A 20,304-nucleotide genomic window follows, 5' to 3' on the forward strand; every position below is an offset into this window, starting at 1 on the left:
TTAGAACCTCTACTCTAAAACCTCTCTAAAGTCATCGACACTCTAAAAGAACACACATAGAAGTAATGGCTTTTTTTTTTCTCTTCAAATCACATGTGAACAAAAAGGAAAGAATAAATTTTAAGAATATCACATGTGTATACAAAAACAATAGCTAAAACAACAGTAAAAGATCTCTTGGAAAGGATGTTGAATTCTTGGAAACATGAGGTTAACACCATTCTCATCCCTAGTTTTCATCCCAAACACATACCAGCCATGCACCTTTAGGATCGATCAAGTAGGACTTTAAGCTCAGTGGTAGTATAATCTTATGGCTAGGCAAAGGCAAACTGCTCTCTTTGAAAGATAAGGTATATGAATCAAATGCAGAAAATTCAAGCCAAACCCAACTCATAGTAGTAACAACCAACTTGAATCAAAATAACCTTTACTCAACCATATAACCCTTCTAAAATATATGAAAGATGTGTAGGACACCAATGATTTATCGATTGATTATGTATGTCTTCTCTTTCTTTCTTTTTTTCTTTTTTTTTTTTTCTTGGAAGAAAAGAGAGAAAATAGTGGTATCTAAATGCTTCAATAGCTCAAAACTTGAACCCCCAAGAGAACATCCATAATTAAAATTTTTTTTTGGTATTGTAGAAATATTTCTCATGGCTCAAATGATAGTGACAATGGTTATTGTCAAGGTAGGCTGAATATTTGTTTAGCTGGTGACAAAAGATTAATGGTCTCAGGCTCTCATCACCTAAAATTTCATATAAACCAACATGCCTAAAGACCAAAATAAGTAGAATTATGGTATATCTCCCCATAATGTTTCCAGTAGTCAACCAAAAAAATATAGGGATCTTTTACAAAAATTGAAGCATATGAGAGAAATTTAAGAGTTCAAACAAAGATATACTCTCACAAAGAAAAGTAAGGCTCAAGAACTCTCTAGATGAGTTCAGTTTCAGCTTATATCTATCTTGTTCATGATCCATGCATATCCATCATCCTACCGTCTACTAACCCGGCTATTGTGCTCAAAAGTTTCCAATTTTGCTCCTCATGAAAGAGTCTTAATATAGCAAATTATATAACCAACTCAGCATTATTCATTCCATCACATGATATAAAAATAAAACTTATAACTCTTCTACATTCAAATTCAAGATTTTTTTTTTTAAAGAATTGAAAAGTTGCAATAAAAAAAGAAAAAAAAAATCATGCAAGGTGCAGCAAAATGTGTAGACCTCTCCCCCCATCTAAAATATTGCATTGTGCTCAATGTATCAAAGCCAAAATAAATTCAAGTATAAAGGGAAGAAGTTACCTTAAGCATTTATTTATTTTTTTTTTTATTTTTTTTTTGAAATTTCTTTCACACCTGCAAATGTTAGCTCACAAAAAAAAAAAAAAAAAAAACAAAAAACAAAAAACAAAAGGCAAAAATAAAAAAGGAAACAAAAAGAAAAGAAAATTAAAACAAATGCGATACAACTTCAGAAGGCTCTATGAGAGTTTACTTTGCATCCCAATAGACGGGGATCTCAAGTGATATAGTTTCCTCCTCTGGTATAACTCCCCCTAAGTATGGTTTTAACCTTTGTTCATTTAATTTCAAAATCCTACCATCCCTAAGGTCCTCAACTACTACAGCTCCATATTTAAACATTTCCCTTACAATGTAAGGGCCATCCCACCTAGGTTTTAACTTACCTGGGCCCAAATATGCATATTTAAGACCATCAGCAGCGGCTTAAGCTCCAGTTGTGGTGTCTCTTCACTTGAATGCACGAAATTATTTTCATTCTTTGGTAGCTCCTCAAAGCAAGATTTCCATCCTTCATTAATTGCCATCATTCGTTGTTCTTCCAAAACTTGTGAGGAATCCAACAAAGAAAAATTTTTAGATACAAGAATATCACATTCTACATCATAAGAACCAACGGAATTATTAAGAAGAGTTTCAAGAGGATCTAAAAAAAAAATTCTTATTAAACTCTTCTTGAACCACCGCCCCAATGAAGTTCACATAAGCACATTCATCATCCTTATGTGGTTGTTTAGCCACATGAAATATGTTTAGCTCCAAAATCATGTAACCAAAAGTAAGTTGCATTCTTCCATTCTTGCAATTAATTAAAGTATTAGTTGTGGCAAGAAAAAGTCTACCCAAAATAATAGGGGTATGAACACTAGGATGTAAAACAGGTTGGTCATCTAGAACAATAAAATCAACTAGATAATAAAATTGTTCAATTTTCACCAGCACATCCTCAACAATCCCCCTCAGCTCCCTTACAAAGCGGTCAGCCAGCTATAAAGTTATTGAAGTAGGTTTTAACTCACAAAGTCCAAGTTTTTGATATACACTGAAAGGGATCAAATTAACACTTGCCCCAAGATCTAGCAATGCATGCTCCATGATGTAATCTCCAATAGTACAAGAGATTGTAGGACAACCTGGATCCTTACACTTTGGTGGGGTCTTATGTTCGATAACTACACTAACTTGTTCTATTAGGAATGCGGTCTTCTTCACATGATGTTTTCTCTTGATGGTGCATAGGTCCTTAATTACCTTAGCATATGCAGGCACTTGCTTGATAACATGCAATAATGGCAAATTTATCTTAACTTGATGCAAATGCTCTAATATCTCAGATGTGGTGTCCAATTTCCTAATTTTAAGGCTTGAGGAAATGGTGGAGGGATGGGGCATTGTTCAATGTCATCAAGCCCAAGTGACTCAGTTTTATCATTCTCTTTTTCAATTGGGGTCTCCTTAGATTTCTTAGTTACTAAAGGAGAACTTTTATCAATCTCTCTACCACTCCTCAAAGTGGTTACAGCTTTTACTTCCTCATGTTTATCCTTAGAGCCAATTTTTAGATTTTGTTTGATGGGATTAGGTTGAGTTTGGGAAGGAGGCTTCCCCCTCTCTATCCCACTCAATGAATTTGTAAGCCTCGTTATATTACTCTTGGTCTCTCTTACCTCTTCATCTAGCCTAGTGAGCATGGATTCAAATTTTTAATTTTTCTCACTTTGCCTTTGAATGAAAGTACTTAGTGCATCATCCAAGGAAAGTCTAGATGATGATGATGCATTTGGTGAATTAAAATTCCTTGGAGCAGGAGGATTAAACACTGTAGCGAAATAATTTTTCAATGTGTAAATAGTGCTGTGGGACCCATTTTTAATAAAAAAAAGTTACTAAAAAGTGTAATTTGTGGGTCTATGAACAGTGCATTTGAGCACTGTTCATGGAAAATCTGGTCAACAACTGCGGCTTGGGAAAAATAAATAAATAAAAAAGGAAAACGAAGAAATAGTGAACGTGGACACACAAACGCGCAATCCAAACACAGTCTAAAACTAATGCTAAAATATTTCCATTTCATTTGAGTCATTTAACCAACGTTGTTGACTTCAGCAGTCCCAAAATTTATTATTATTTTTATCTGAGCATTCCCAAAATGTATTAGTGCTGTTCGATCTCATTTGGCTCAATGAATTAGTCTCGGATCAATACTTGGTGACTTTGACTGGAAATTATAAAGTAATAAGATGCCAGAGTGTTTGTGTTTGTGTTATCTAAAGCATCTAACCATGTGCTTCTGTCGATTCTCAAGCATCATTTTAAAGCATATGAGGTTTTGGGGAAAAACTTAGGTGTTTCACTCCCTCACACACGTGGCTCCCACCATGAGGCCCACCCTTTATGTGAGAGAAAAAAATATTACTTCCAAAGCATGTAAGAATTACCCAAGGTTTTGGCGATGAATGATTGTTGTGATTATGTCAATCTCAGCTTGAATGACAAACTAAATTTAAATTGGTCTGCAACTGTTTCGAATTGTTGGATTTGCAAAATTAAGGTCAATGACTAAGGTGTGAACCAGTGAGATGCGCATATTACTTACGAGGATAACATCATTGTTATTTATCGCTTAAAATATATTATAAATATGAACCGTTAATTGTAGAAACCAAAAAGAGAAAAAAAGATTTATCTTTGAAAACTAAGTAATTAATTGATTAATGAATGGACAATGGGACATTGGTGCAGAAAAATTTAGGCACAATTTAGAATTATGAATAGTTTTTTTAAAAAGTTAAAAGATAGAAATTTTATTGATTGGTGAAAATATAACAAAATAAGAACCCTAAAACACCTTTAATCATTAATGAGATGATGGTAGGAAATAAATTGAAAAGGATTTTAGACACTAGAATAAAAGTTCAAAAATTGTGGAGATTCATTAAAGTGAAAAATGATCCAAAATATAACAAACAAAAATATATATATATATATATATTTTTCCCTATATTATTACATAACTGAGGTTTATTATTATTATTATTTACATCACTTAAATTAAAAGTATCGATAATATCAAACTTTTTGTTTCTATTTGCAAGTGAATATTGACATACAAAAGAAACAACAGAGTGTAGATTATAATTATAATATAAAAAATACATTAACAAGAAATAGATAAAATAAATTTACAGAAAAAAAAAAAAAAAAAAAAAAAAAAAAAAAAAAAAAAACCACGGAACTTCAAATTAAAATATGGGTTAGGTGAGTTGGGACTTGTGCTAGTGAGACTAGTGACATGGGAGGAGGAGGTGGGCAAAATTGTAAGAATATTGAAGTATGAATATTCAATGAGTGTACAAAACACTATGAACGTTTAGACTTTTAATTAACAAATTACCAATTCAACCTTAATATCAAACAATTAATGGACGGAATATGAACATAAGCTTAATACAGAATTGATAAGCAATGTAAACTAAATAAAATCACATCCACAGCAGAAATTAAATGGCAAAGATTAAGGGAAGAAAGATGCAAATACAAGAATAACACAATGATGTGTTATCGAAGAGGAAACCAAAGCCCTCGGCGTAAAACCTCTCCGCCACCCTCTAAGCGGTAAATAATCCACTAAAGAATGTAGTTAGGATACATGAATAGCAGAAAACCTTCCAAGCCTAATCTACCCAATTTACCTAAGTCCTCCAAACTCCTACTCCAACGAGGTTACGTCGAACCTATTTCTTCTTTAGCTTACCGGATTCCGCTACTGACCATAGTATCAACCAATGTGAATTGGTCCCTTCCTAACTGCTTCCCAAAACCAAAAAACCTTCTCACAGATATGGATATAGTGAGAAAATGATTTGGCTAAGAACCTCTCAAGGATGTAACAATGGAGAGGAAGAGAGTAGAGGAATTTGAAAAGTCTCTATGTGAAGATTGTGGATAAGTCAATCTTGTTTTTCTCTAGGGTTTTTTTCTCAAAATTCTCTCTGGAAGCTCTACTCATTTTGTGGGTATAAGGGATATATATACTAGGGTGAGAGTGGAATGCGAAGAGTCAGTTTTTTTAAAACAGAGCTGGCTGGCGGCTTGGCTTCACGACTTGACTAAGCAGCGAGTTCCATGCGCGAGGTAATTAAATGGCCAGACTGGACTTTTTGTCCTATAGTGCTACAACTGTCATGACGGTTCAGCTTATCTGCATGCTTGGCACGTGTGTAACTTCTGGAGGCTTGCAAGCTGCGAGCTACTTGCGAAGGGGGGCATATGTGGCTTACTCCCAGAGCGTGACCTAATAGGGGCACCCCTCGTTAGGGAATGTTGGATTGAGTCATAACTACTATGACCGGGGTGTCACAGACCTCACTGTAACACCCCAAGAAAGTCGGTGGATGAGGCGCAATGCATGCTAGGAACCCACCCCCCACATGGTACCCGCCACAACTTGAACAAGGGACCTTATGCATGCACGTGGGATCTCACATCGACTTGAATACTTATATATAACAAGTACCAAAATCAATAATCATATTTTAAGAAAATAATAATAATAAATAAAACAGCTTTTAGACATAACGGTGAGATTTAGATGTCCAATTTTTTTGGGTGTGGAGAGATAGGCTACGCCCATTTCGTTTCACATGGGTTGTCGACTTCAGCATTCCCAAAATTTATTGGTGCTTTCTCTCATTTGGGTCAATTAACTACGGTTAAGTGGTAATTTTAAGACAATTATTAATAGACCAATTTTAAAGAATTTTGATATTATTTTCTTGGAAAAAATATAAAAATTTATTTTAAAAAAGCAAATTTTTTTTTCTTTTCTCTTAAAAAGTCTATAAAGAATAAAGTTTGGCAACAAACATGATCTTAGATTAATATTTTTTAGACAAAATTTAGCTATAAAATTAATTGTAACCTAAGATTACAACTTTACTCAATATCAGTAATATCACTATATATTTTGAAAATCTAACCATTGAATTGCATATCCTTTATGCTCTTAATGCACATGTCAAATTTTGTACTAATCGGATATTATTTACTATATGATCTATAAGATTATATTTTTACCCATAATTTTAAACTACCAAAACTTGTAATTTAAACAATTTATTGATGATATAGTTATTAGTTTTTAATTTTCTAGAAATTTTACAAGCATAGAGGATATAAGAAGAAAATATAATCCAATAGTGGATTTGACAAAATTTACCTCAAATAAGAATGTACTGAATAAGGTTATAACCTTATGTTGAACAAATTTTGTAGCTAAATTTTGTCCATATTTTTTATTGATTGTGAATTTTGACAAATCCACTATAGGATTATATTTTCTTATTATATTTTCAATACTTGAAATTTTTCAGAAAATAAAAAATCAATAGTTATGTTATCAATCAATTATTTAAATTTCAAAGTTTTTATAGGCTAAATATGCATAAAAAAATAAATTTATAAATGGAATAGTAAATAATATCTGCTTAGCACGAAATTCGACATGTATGTTGGTAAATATAAAGAATATGTAATTTAACTGTAAGATTTTCAAAATATGTAGTTTTGTTAATTTTTTTTTTTTAATAGGAGTTGTAGCCCTAGACTATATACAACCAAGTTTGTATCTAATTTTATCCTTCTAAAAATACTCCCTAAACTAATGTCTTTATTTCTTTTTTTGAAAGAGTTTCAACTTATGGTGTCCGCTCCTAGTAATAGTTCTTTATCATTAGACCAAGACACCAATCAGTTCTTGGTGTAAGCGGAGATTGAATTTCAGATCTCTTACACAACCATTAGAGATTTTACCAGTTAAGCTAACTGGAACCCACAAACTAATGTCTTTATTTCAATCTTTGTTAACTCTTACCTTTTACAATTAATTCAAGTTATTTTTTATCCAATAGACCTAACACAATAAAACAATGACAGTCTCGAATCATATAAAATTAACTCATTTAGCACAAAATTTAAAAAAAAAAATTAAATAGGACATGTGGCACAAAATTAGAACTCAATTTTAGAACTTAATTAAATTTTCTCTCGGTTTTGGTTTTAAATATATTTATAAATATAGATGTATGATTCTTCTGTTCCTTTCTTTTGTCATATTAAGACTTTTAGGACCCTTTATCAATCTTATTTTAACTTTTCATTCTAAATGTGTAATTAAATTTGAAAACATCCAAAGCGAATGCCACCTTAATTCGGCAATACTATAATTTGATATAATAAGGGTTTTGTATATAGGGTGTGTATGAATACTACTTATTTTACTAAAACTGAAAATTTATTACTAAAAGTATTGTAGATAAAGGTAAAAATTAGTTGAAATAGTACAAAAGAGCTCATAAAACAAAAAGTGTAGTGGGGCTCATAAATAGTACCAAAAAATGAATAGTATTGTGAGACCCACCATTTTTTCAGCAAAACACCAAAAATTTTCATCCTGAAATCCAAACGCACGCATAACAGTAATTTTCATAAGACTCGAAGATAAAAGGCATCTATAATGCACTGAAAGCGCCTGGTAACCAAAAGCTACCTTTAAATAATCATGACATAGCCACCACAAAAGGAAAAATGTAGCTGTTACAAATTTGAAAGTAGCTTGAGAGTTTTTTTTTTTAGAGAACAAGTAGTATGAGAGTTGGTTAAATGACTAAGGCTAAAACTCAACTTAATATTTTTTGGACAAAGTTTAACTTTACTCGATATCATTAACATTATTACATATTTGAAAATCTAACTGTTAGATTGCATGTTCTTTACGCTCTTAATACACATGTCAAATTTTGTATTAATCAAATATTATTTACTATATGATTTTATAAGATTATATTTTTATGCATAATTTTAAACGACCAAAACTTGCAATTTAAACAATTTATTGATGACATAACTATTGATTTCTAACTTTTTATAAATTTTACAATGATGGATGATATAATAAGAAAATATAATCTAATAGAGAATTTGTCAAAATTCACTTCTAATAAAAATATTGGAATGATTTTTGTGAAGAGAACGGAAGAAAATGGGCTTTTGCCCTTTTTTTTTTTTTTTTTTTTAAAATCCAGTATTTTGCCCTATTTTTCAAACTAATTAGGGAAATGCCCCTGTTTTGAAACTCGATTTTCTAAAAATTGAGTTTCAATTTAAAACTCGATTTTTGGACAATCAAGTTATAACAAACTGAAAATTAAAAAAAAAAAAAAAAATTGGAACTTGAGCTCCATGAACTCAAGTTCCATGCAAGTTTTTTTTTTTTTTTTTTTTTTAAGTTTGATCGCCCCATACCTATAGCTGTGTTCAGGGAGCTCTATAGTGGCGTTTTAAATGGAACTTAAGCTCCATGAACTCGAGTTCTATGCAAGTTTTTTTTTTTTTTTTTAAGTTTGATCACCCGATACCCATTACTGTGTTCAGGGAGCCCTATAGTGGCATTTTTAATGGAACTCGAGCTCCATGAACTTGAGTTCCATGCAAGTTATAACAAACTGAAAATTAAAAAAAAAAAAAATGGAACTCGAGCTCCATGAACTCAAGTTCCATGCAAGTTTTTTTTTTTTTTTTTTTTTTTTTTTTTTAAGTTTGATCGCCCCATACCTATAGCTGTGTTCAGGGAGCTCTATAATGGCGTTTTAAATGGAACTTAAGCTCCATGAACTTGAGTTCTATGCAAGTTTTTTTTTTTCCTTAAGTTTGATCGTCCCATACCTATAGTTGCGTTTAGGAAGCTCTATAGTAGCGTTTTAAATGGTAGTCGAGCTCCATGAACTCGAGTTCCATGCAAGTTTTTTTTTTTTCCTTAAGTTTGATTGCCCTATACTCGATTTTCTACAAATCAAGTTTTACATTGAAACTCGATTTTCTCAAATAAGGGCATTTTCCTAATTAGTTTAGGAAATGGGGCAAAATGCTAATTTTTTGCGCAAAAGGGGCAAAGGCCAATTTTCTCCCTAGATTCATTATAACAATGTATATATGTATATATTCATCAGTACTTCTTACTTCCATCAAAGCCACCCCAAAGTCTAAACCGCATTGACATTAGCTTAATTGAAATAGTGTAAGAATTCAAATATGCCTACATTGGATTAATCACCCACCATTAGACAAAATAATACTTTCATATTTTTCTAGGTTTTAATTTGCACCTACAATATCTAATGATTTCTGTTTTTGGTCAGAATATCTAAGATTAAATAAATAAATATCGAAGTCATAATTTTTTTTGGTTTGATAATTAAGTAATTGGGGAAAAAAATTTTGAATTATGAACATTTTCGTTAAAAATACAAAAAACTATCAGTCAAAGGTATGTTTGGATACCGCTTATTTTGCTGAAACTAAAAAATTATTGCTGAAAGTACTGTAAATAAAGGTAAAAATGAGTTGAAATAGTACAGTAGGACTCATAAATAGTGCCAAAAAGTGCAGTGGGGCCCATGAATAGTAGCAAAAATAAACTAAGTAGTGAAATAATTTTCATTTTTTATTTCCACCCAAACGCATACTAAGGGTCTGTTTGGATATAGCTTATTTTGTTAAAAACTAAAAACTAAAAACATTGTAGCAAAATAATTTTTAAATGTGTGAACAGTGCTGTGGGATCCATTTTTAATGAGAGTTTTGATGAAAAAATGTTTGTAAGTTCCGTAAACAGTGCACAGGACCCACTGAAAAAGCTGAAATACGCTTTTCAAAATAAAAAATAAAAAAAAAGGAAGACATAGATGCACAAATGCAGAGACTTTCATCCATAGCCAAATGGATACTAAGCCTTCATTTGGATTGCATTGAAAAGAAATTTCAGTTTGATTTGGCATTTTTATGTGAGTTTTGTGCACTGTTCATAGGACCTATAAGTACAAAAAAAACACATATTTTATTTTAAAACTGGGTCCCATAGTACAATTTACATATTTAAAAATTATTTTGTTACAGTATTTCAGTTTTTAGTTTTCAATTTTCAGTTTTTAATAATAAATGATATCTAAACAGACCCTAAGATACAAAAATGAATACTGATTAACGAGATCACGCGTTAATTTACAACATCGGTAAAGTAGGACCAAATTGAATCTATCACTATAGTTGGAGACCAAATTTGAAATTTGACTTAAAAAACGGGAAAAAAAGAAGAGAAATTATCAGAAGAGGGCCTTCAAAAGTTGATAGGCTGAATGGTCATAGAATTATTGAGCACTTTAAAAGCAGGATTCTTGTACATGGTAATCACTCTGGCTAAACTATCTTCCTCACAATTCACAAACAATCTTTCTCGTTTCTAATTCTACGGCTAGCTTTTAACTGTTTAAGCATTCGTTCGAAATGGCAGAAGGAACAATTATCGAAGTTTTTGAGGTAGTCATTGGCAAATCGGGCAACCTAGCTGATCAGATTGGACTGTCCTCGCGTGTCAAAAATGAGCTTGAAAAGATTAGGGAGACGGTTTCAATATTCGGAGATGTGATTCAAAAAGCAGAGGAGAGTGTATGGCTGAGAGAGCTGAAAGATGCAGTTTATGAAGCAGACAACTTGTTGGAGGAGTTCTCCAATGAAGTTTCACGACGGGACCTGATGGCTCAAAATAAGGAGGCGAAAAAGGTATGCATCTCCTTTCCCAACCTGAACCAGCTTGCATTTGATCTTAAAATGGGTCATAACATTAAGGCTATTAGGAAGAGGCTAGTTGCTATCGCAAGGGATAGGACTGTGTTCTACTTAAAGAGAAGTCTTGAGGAAAGTCTTTGGGAGACACAAGTCGAGGATTGGGAGAGAGGGACCATTATTTTGTACGTAGTGAAGAAGTTATTGGGAGAGAGAATGATAAGAAGGCAATAATTGGAATTCCTTTGGATCTCAATGTTGAAGAGAATGTTTCAGTCCTTCCGATTGTTGGGTCAGGAGGATTAGGGAAGACCACATTAGCTAAACTAGTATTTAATGATGAAGAAATTGGAAACCATTTTGAGATAAGATTATGGGTGTGTGTCTCCGATGGTTTTGATATAAAAAGAACTGTTCAGAAAATCCTAAACTCTGCAAAAGGGGAAAGAAAAGAAGCCCTTGAAATGAACACATTGATAAATGATCTTCATCAAGAAATTGATGGAAGGAGATACTTACTTGTGTTAGATGATGTGTGGAATGAGGATTATGAAAAATGGAACAGCTTAAAGGGTGTTTTACAGCGTGCTGCAAGAGGTAGTAGAATGTTGGTGACTACACGGTTGCACATGGTTGCAAGGATCACACAAACTATTCAACCATACGTTTTAGGGGAATTAAGTCCACATGATTCTTGGCTTTTATTTGAGAGATATGCATTCAAAGAAGGAGAAGAACCAGATTTTGGAATTAAGGAAATTGGAATGAAAATTGTTGAAAAGTGTAGAGGAGTGCCTCTTGCCATAAAAATTGTGGGAGACATATTGCGCAGTAAATGTGATGTTAGAGAATGGTTTTTCTTTTTGGATAGTGAGCATTCAGGAGTAACACAAGAGGAGAATGGTATCCTATCAACACTAAAGTTGATTTATAATCATCTCCCATCACATTTGAAACAGTGCTGTGCATATTGTAGTTTATTTCCAAAGGATTACAATATTAACAAACAAACATTGATTAGGCTATGGATGGCACAAGGGTTCATTAAGTCATCACATCCAGATCTAGAAGATGTCGGTCATCAGTATTTTTTGGAATTAATATGGAGATCATTTTTTAAAGTAGTTGCAGAAGATAAGCTGGGCAATACATCATTCAAAATACATCACCTCATACATGACCTTCTAACATCAGTAGCAGGTCAAGAAAGCGCCATTATTGGCACAGATGGGGAACACATTGCTGATGCTGAGAGAACTCGTCATTTGGCATTTGGATTTCATTTAGGCTCATCATCTCTGACCAACACATTATTTCAAACAAGCAATTTAAGAACATTTCTGTTGTGTGGTCAACAATTGGGTGAACATGAAAATGGATTAAATGAGTCAACTTGTGATGCAATTTTTTCATGTTTTAAGTTCTTACGTGTGCTGGATTTGCATGGAACAGGGATTAACACAGTTCCAAGTTCAATTAGTAAGCTGAACCATGTAAGATGTCTTGATCTATCTGATAACAGGCTGATCGAGATGCTTCCTCAATCCCTTTCTAGGTTGCAGAATTTGCAGACGCTTAAACTCTCTAGGTGTGTACAGCTTAAAGAATTGCCAAGGGATATTAGCAGATTAGTTAACCTCAGGATTCTTGAGATTGATGGCTGTTGGGATTTGATTCATATGCCACATGGATTGGGGCAATTGACTAATCTTCAAACATTATCACAATTTGTGATTAGTAAAGATACCAGTTCAGTCTCTAGGAATAATGGTGAATTGGAGGAACTTGACCGACTAAATGGTGAATTGAAAGAACTTAACACACTAAACAACCTGAGAGGAACTTTAGAGATTGTAAATTTGAGACGTGGGAAAGACGCTGAAGCTGAATCTAAGGCTACCAATTTGAGAGGGATGGAGCACCTTCAAGGCTTGAAATTACGTTGGATTGAAGACGAAGTTGACAAGGTGGATGTTGTTTTTGATGAGACGTCACTTGAAGCCTTGCAACCCCACCCAAATCTTAAATTATTATCTTTGTATAGGTACATGGGAGTGGGATTTCCAAATTGGCTTTCTTCGCTTACAAATCTTGTTGAATTCACATTATTTGGATGTAAGAAATGTCAACAACTGTTACTATTGTATCAGTTTCCTTCACTTAAGGCTCTTGAACTTGATTCATTGTCTGCTTTGGAGTACATATCTCATAGTGAGGAGTTCTCTAATTCTTCACTCCTCTCATCTCTGGAGGAACTCAAAATCAAGTATTGCCCTAATCTAAAGGGATGGAAGCAGAGGGGGGATTCCATTGATGATGATAACTCCACTGAAATTGCCACAACTACAACAGCGATGGCAGGGAATCATATGCCACCTTCATTCTCAAGGCTTTCCAAATTATGTATCCAGGCATGTCCTCAACTGGTTTCCATGCCTTTGTTTCCATTTCTTGAAAATCTGGAGCTGTATTACTGCAGTTTCAAGCCATTGGAGCAGACAACAAGGATTGCAGCAGCAGAAGCAACAGTTGTGGCATCAGCATCTTCTTCTACACGTGCCGCCTCCTCTTTTGCCCCTCTGTCGAAATTGAAGTCTATGGAAATTGGACGAATGGAGAAGCCTTTGCCAGAGGAGTGCATGCAGAATCTTATTTCTCTCGATCGTCTATGGATATATGAATGTCGTGGTCCGCTCCTTCAAGGTATGCGACATCTCACTGCGCTTAACCAACTGGAAATTTGTTCTTCCGAGCTGTTCGATTTATCCAATTATGGGATGGAATGGAAAGGCCTTAGGAGCCTCGACTCTCTATGGCTCTTTCGACTTCTGAAATTGGAGTTTCTCCCAGAGGGTATTCAACACGTCACCTCTTTGAGAAAGCTTACGATTGATTATTGTCCATGTTTGACGGCACTATCGGAGTGGATTTTTAGTCTTACATCTCTTGAAATACTTGAAATCCTGCAATGCCCAAAATTGTGATCACTGCCAGTGGAGATTAGCCGCCTTACCTATTTGCGCACGCTGAAAATTCGTTATTGTCCCATCTTATCGATGCAAAAAGGAAATAGGTAATGATTGGCCTCAGATTGCTCACATCCGAAACTTGGATTTGGAGCCAGGAAATTTAGGTATACATCTTACTATTTATCCCAATCCTTCATAGAATTCCAATTTTGTTTGCTTCAACTTGTTCATTATTTTTTCCAAGCATTTCACTTATATTTTTTTGTGATAAAATTTCAGATGGAGAACCAAATGCACAGCAGAAGAAATTTGATCTTTTAAGAATCAGAACTTAATCAAATCTTCTGGCAGCTGTAATTGTTCAACAAGTCAAAAATCACATGTATTATCTCGTTTGTTTCTTATTTTTCCACCTTTTTTTCTGCGTATTGGATTTTCGTTCTAAAAGAAATTTTATCATCACATATTAGGAAAAATAAGTTGTGAATTTTCCATCATCTATTTCGTCATTTTATTCAATGTATCTCAAACTGAGGTATGTAGTGATGTACTTGTGGCGCTTCATTTCTCATTGTGTTATCAGATTAAAATTTGGCATGCGGTGACATTGGGTTACTATTGTAGGAAGAGTTGAATCTGGCAGTATTGTTAGAAAAATTGAATCTAGCAACCACACTGCAGGAATCAGCTTCATTGTGCAGGTATTCTGTTGGTTAAACGCATTTTTCTACATATGCTTCCAACTTGCTATTATCTGCAAATGATAATAATTCAAATTTTGTATTTGAAATAATTTTCTAAGGGCTCATATTTTTTTGTTAACAACAGAGAAATTTAGTGTTTCCTCCTAATTTTGTCCAGTAGCCTGGCCCTGGTTTTCATTGAAAACACAGATTGATATTTTGAGTTTAGAAGTGCATAATTTCATGGATTGATTTCATTTTGTGCTCTACCTGGCTTCGATTTCTCATTTTTAAGTCAATCAACAGTTTTAGTAAAATGGACATTGTTCTTATGCTTTATCAAACATCACAGTATTGTCATTTTCTTACTTTCTCAATTTTAAGATTGTATATTGGCTGGATTTATACTTTAAGTTGATCTTAATTCTTAATGCTCAGAGTAGTATCGCAAAAGAACTTTTCAATTACTGTGCACTCCTATGTTTAGATATAGGCTGTTAATCAAATAATAGTGTTCTATTATCATTCTCTGTTGGTGTATGCTTTATAACACTTAATTAGTTTATTAGAAAACTAGAAATCCAGTTGCTGTTGATTACTGTTATTATCAATTCTGACTAATTACAATCAGCCACATTTTTTTTTTAATGAAGCTATTCTTTCTAAAGCAAATAACAGAACCTGATAAATTTGTGCTTCAGGCTGTGATCATGTTCTTTTATGTAGGCAGCTTTCAATTTCAATTTCTGCCTTATAAATTTTAGTGAATTTGATATGGTGAGGTTCCCCAGTTATTGGAATAAAGAGGCAAGCGACCTTATTAAATATCAAGTACTAAGTAGCATGACTGTTGGATTAAAATGTGAAATTTGGAAGAAGTTTCAATTTCTTGGCTTGAATAATCCATGGAGGTAACTCACATATGGTATTATAATCTCCCTTTCTAGAGTACTTCTTGTCTTTTTTTCCTTTGTCTCTTCCTTCACTTCTTTGGGACTTGATTCTTATTGACACTAGATTGTGTGAAATACATGTATCCTGGTGCTACTTGCATACGTACTAATTCTAAATTCTCATCTAATTGTGCTTCTGATGCATTGCTTCAGGACAAGAAGTGGAGAGTAGATGACAATCCAATATATAAATTGATATTTGGGGGTGCTTCTGATGGCATAATTATGTTGATATATGTTGATGACTGCTTTTATAAATAGCGGAAGGATCTCAGGTGATTTTGAAGAATTCTGTATCCGATTTTAGATTTCTAAGGGCTAATGTTACTTTGTCAAAAACAGAGTGATTTGAGTGTTTCCTCCAATTTTTTTCCAGTAGTCTGGTTTTCATTGAAAATACAGCTTGATATTTAGAGTTTTAGATCTGCATAATTTCATGGGTTGATTTCACTTTGTGCTCCACTTGGACTAGATTTCTCATCACAGTACCATCTTTTTCTTACTTTCTCATCACACATTGGCCTCAAATTTTAAATCGGGCTGTCAATCTTGGATTTAATTCTTTGGACTTCATTTTGGTATGAATATTCTTCATAATTCCACCATGTTTTCATTATAACCCCGATTTATAATGAGATTGCACACTTTTCCATCAATGTTGCAAGTAGAATAGAAAATGCTGGTTTTCAACCAATCTTTCTTGCTTTCTTTATTCAGCACAAAGATAGTCTTCTTCATTAAGTGTTAGACCTTCATTATCTTCAAATTCTTCTCTGATTTCTTCATGTAAGGGCTGATAACCAGGTTCCTTACTTTCTTGTTTTATCTATCATACATTGGCATAAGAGATTCTCTCCTGTCATAATTGCAAGGCCCTCTTCTTCTTCATAGTCTTCAACAATTTCTTTACACAGCGGATTAGTGCAGGTAGGGGCTTCGGATTGTTGATCAAATTCCTGTAGTCCATCACAAAGAGTGCTTTTCCATCATCGTTTTGTGTTGCTAATCATTTGCAGTTTATCTGTGGGAAGAATCAAATATGGCAACCACACTGCAGGAATTAGCTTGTTGAGTAGGAATGTATTCAGTTGGTTCAATTTCCTTTTATATATGAACTTCCAGCTTGCTGTTATATCCACAGATGTCCTTTTTTGCTAAGTACAGTTTCGTCTAAAGATAATGACAGACAGTTTGGTATTTGAGTTTAGAATAATATCTGTATTTCCCAATTTTTTCTAGTAGCTTAGTCTTCATTGAAATCACTTCTTGATATTTAAAGCAATTAACAATTTCAAATTACATGGATCCTATATACTATTGAAGCAACAATGTACCATATTTTTTTGGTAAGTAACAACAAAGTACCATATTTTCTCACTTCGATTTTCAAATTTTAGGTTGGCATGGGTTAGGAAAAAAAGGGGGGGGGGGGGGGGGGGCGGATCTCTAGCATGTGTTTCATACACTAATTATGGATTTTTATATAACTAGAGACATGTTAATTACTGTTATTTCCTTTACCTACTAAACGTTACAGTCAACACCATTCTTTTTTTGTGAAGATTATCTTTCTAGAGATTTAGCAACAGAACCTGATGTATCGTTTTAAAGTGTGTGCTTCAGGATTTGATCATGTGAATTAATATTGTCATCTTTCTACACATCTCTAGAATCCTTTCTGTCAATATTTCCTTTGGTTCTTCCTTCACATCTTCAAAACCTGATTTACATGTAGATTGTCTTTCATACTGTGTGACTTGATGCAATCCATTTCTGTACTAATATTCTAATATCAATGCTTATTTTATTGTATTTCAGTTGCATTGGCATAGGACTTGAAGCGGAGAGTTAATGAGGACCCACGTATAAGGTATGACAGAGCTTCTAAAGGCATAGTTATGTTGAGATACAGGGGTAACTGCTTTTGTATTATGAAGGTAAGGACACCTCATTTGGAGTGCCATATTCGCGTTGGACACCTGACACGTGCTAGGACACTCTTTTGCATGTGTGTCCCAGCCGTATCCTTTTAAAATAAAAAATTTCTGGACACAAGGGAACAAGAGGAATCAAATACCGTTTCACAAAACAAAGAGAGTGCATTTGAAAATTAATAAATATTCTTATTCATGTTTTGTATTCTAATTTCTAAACATCCTTTAATAATCATGAATTCACTTTATTATCTATTATTGTTCTTAAATTGATATATACTTAACATTATATGAAAAATAAATGCTTAACAATATATAGAAAATATATATAATAATTATTTAATAGATGTGTTCCGCCATGCATCAACATGGTGATGTGGTTATAAGGGGTGATCTTCCTTTAATGTGTAGAGGAGTTTTCTCCCACTACACAGTGGAGGTGGGGTCATGACAAGCAGCTTTAATTCTGGTCAGGTCTCAATTGTGCTTAATTGTAGTTTATTGTATCTAGTGAGAATTGTTCTGCTCTACTGGGTCTGTACATCTTTTAACTTGCTTGCTGCCCTTTTTTTGGGACTAGCAGAGACTTTGTTGTATCAGTCTTTTTGTGCTATATACATATTGGTCCTCCTTGTTGGTTGGTAAATGTGTCATGCTTTCTAGATTTTGTGATAAAGAAGTTATTCCAGCTTAATAATTAAAATGAAAATCGTACCTGCACTCACTGTAGGAAGCAAACGCTTCATATAGTGGTCAATTACAACATTTGTGTTTTTGTTTTCTCTGCCAACAAGATTTTCGAAAGATTTCTTAAGATAATCATGATAAAAATGTTAAGGTGTAGTTTCATCTTTTGTTTTTTAGCATTGCTTATGTGTTTGAATTGTTTCTACTTCCATGAGACTGAAAATTCACCACATGTGCAGTGAGCTGACCTTATTTGAATGAGCTTCAACCTGTTAATTGGAGTTAACATAGTTAAACAATTTCATTTGTCATTCATCCAGTAACTTGATAATAGATGATCGTATTATTTTTTGTCCTAACTAATGCTAGGTTACTCTTTTTTGCAGATTATATGACAAGACCAACTAATATCATCTCATAGCATTGTGAACTCTGCCACCTTCGAGGGACTTGTGCTTTTGTGCGATTCAGTGGAAAATAAGGGTAAGTGGTCATTATTAAATAACTTTATCAGTTTTTGTTTTGTTTCTTTTTAGATAACTGCGTCTTATGACTCACTTCTGTATCCAACAAACGTTTAGGTATCATGTTGGAGCAGATATCAAGTTGATGATGCAACCAGTTGTTTGGCTGCTAAACCAAGAAGAAAGTGAAGAACTAGCAGATGCGTGAAGCAATTGAAGGCGTTCTTGTTTGTTCCATGTTGTGGAAGACCTAACAACCAACAAGAAGTGGTGCCCTGGACTCATACATTACTGGCCTGCTGAAATATCATAATCTATCAATGATCTTGCAGTTCCCTTCTGTGCAAGAAATAAGTATAGAGAGAAGATATAGCACCAGGACTGAGATTACAAGCTCCAATGACACATGATGATAAAGATTACAAAGTAATCTGGTGGCTTGAATATGTTAGGTGTGAAAGTCAAATTTGAGTTGTATTTGGCATGGACTCGTTTTGTCGACTTTGGTTAGGACTCTGGTATTTTAATCAAGTTCCACAAACTGTACTTGGTTTAGGATTTGAATCATTTTTTTACCACACCTCTACTTTGGTAATATATATGTGGGCTCTTTGTGAAATCTCTTGAGCCTTGGCTTTTGTATTTTGCGAGAGAGAGTTCTTTGGGTGTATTTGGGGCTTGGGTCCAATCAGAGTGTTTGTGTGCCACATTTGTAATCTTCTTATTTTCTTAGTGAAACTTTCTTGACGCTACCCGTGGATGTAGGCCTAAAGCTGAACCACGTAAATCTTTGTCTTTCTCATGTTATTATTTCTTCTCTTTTCTATTTATATTTTCATAAACCCACTATTATTGGCTACAATTTCAGCATATTAGCATTAAAACTTCTGCTAAATCAATTGATCTCTTCTATTGATCTCTCTCCTACTAGTCATTCAGAAAGGTGAACTATCCTGTCGTCTTTTTTTGGTTATTTCATTGGCACAAAGAACCTACAAGCTTGATTTTGTTTCTTTTCTCACCTGTTTGGTTAGATTTTGCAATTCTAAGTATGTTCAGTGTTGCTGTGAGCTATGCCATGATTGGAAAAAGGTGGAGATTAATTTATGCACAATTTGGTCGGGAAGCACAATTTATGTACCTCAAAGTTTGCACTATATAAAGGAGAAAAGCTATAAATTTGAGCCATATAAAATAGACAATTGGTTAGCCGTAGTTCTGAAAATTACATAAACTATTTTAAAATATTGTCTCTTTGATCAACCAATCTGCATCACTATGCATAGTTGCACACATTTAAATTCCATGTCATGGCTAAGAGGAGAACCAACCAACAAGTTTGATCTAACTTGAGTTATATGAAATAAATAAAAATAAAAATAAAAGAGTACAACCAAAAAACTAAAACACATACAACATTGGAAAGAATCAAATTGTCATCCTCTAGAAACCAAATAATTAACACTTAGAAAAAATCAAGAGAGAAACACATAATAACTTAAAACCTTAGAACCCAAAAAGGTGGATGTAACATGAATATAATTTATAAGATTCAGCTTTAAAGAGTAGCTCAAACTTCAAAGCTTTTTTCTTGCAAACTATATAGAATTCAAGTAATCATATGTGAAGCACATGCTATTAGGATTGCATCCAAAGTAAGCTTTTGGCATAG

The 20,304-nt window shown here is 33.6% G+C and overlaps 1 protein-coding gene across 1 annotated transcript; it reads left to right on the plus strand.

The window, feature by feature from the left end:
• Nucleotides 1-10,663: 10,663 nt before the first annotated feature.
• Nucleotides 10,664-18,991, plus strand: LOC126722761 (putative disease resistance protein RGA4). The gene is made up of 8 exons (XM_050425910.1): nucleotides 10,664-10,939; nucleotides 11,080-14,075; nucleotides 14,191-14,293; nucleotides 14,536-14,612; nucleotides 15,701-15,822; nucleotides 17,366-17,417; nucleotides 18,555-18,651; nucleotides 18,750-18,991. Exons 1-2 carry the CDS (start codon nucleotides 10,664-10,666, stop codon nucleotides 13,924-13,926), a joined length of 3,123 nt encoding a protein of 1,040 aa, XP_050281867.1. The 3' UTR covers nucleotides 13,927-14,075; nucleotides 14,191-14,293; nucleotides 14,536-14,612; nucleotides 15,701-15,822; nucleotides 17,366-17,417; nucleotides 18,555-18,651; nucleotides 18,750-18,991.
• The last annotated feature ends 1,313 nt before the right edge of the window (nucleotides 18,992-20,304 follow it).

Source organism: Quercus robur, chromosome 4 (assembly GCF_932294415.1).
Source record: "Quercus robur chromosome 4, dhQueRobu3.1, whole genome shotgun sequence".
Lineage (NCBI taxonomy): Eukaryota > Viridiplantae > Streptophyta > Magnoliopsida > Fagales > Fagaceae > Quercus > Quercus robur.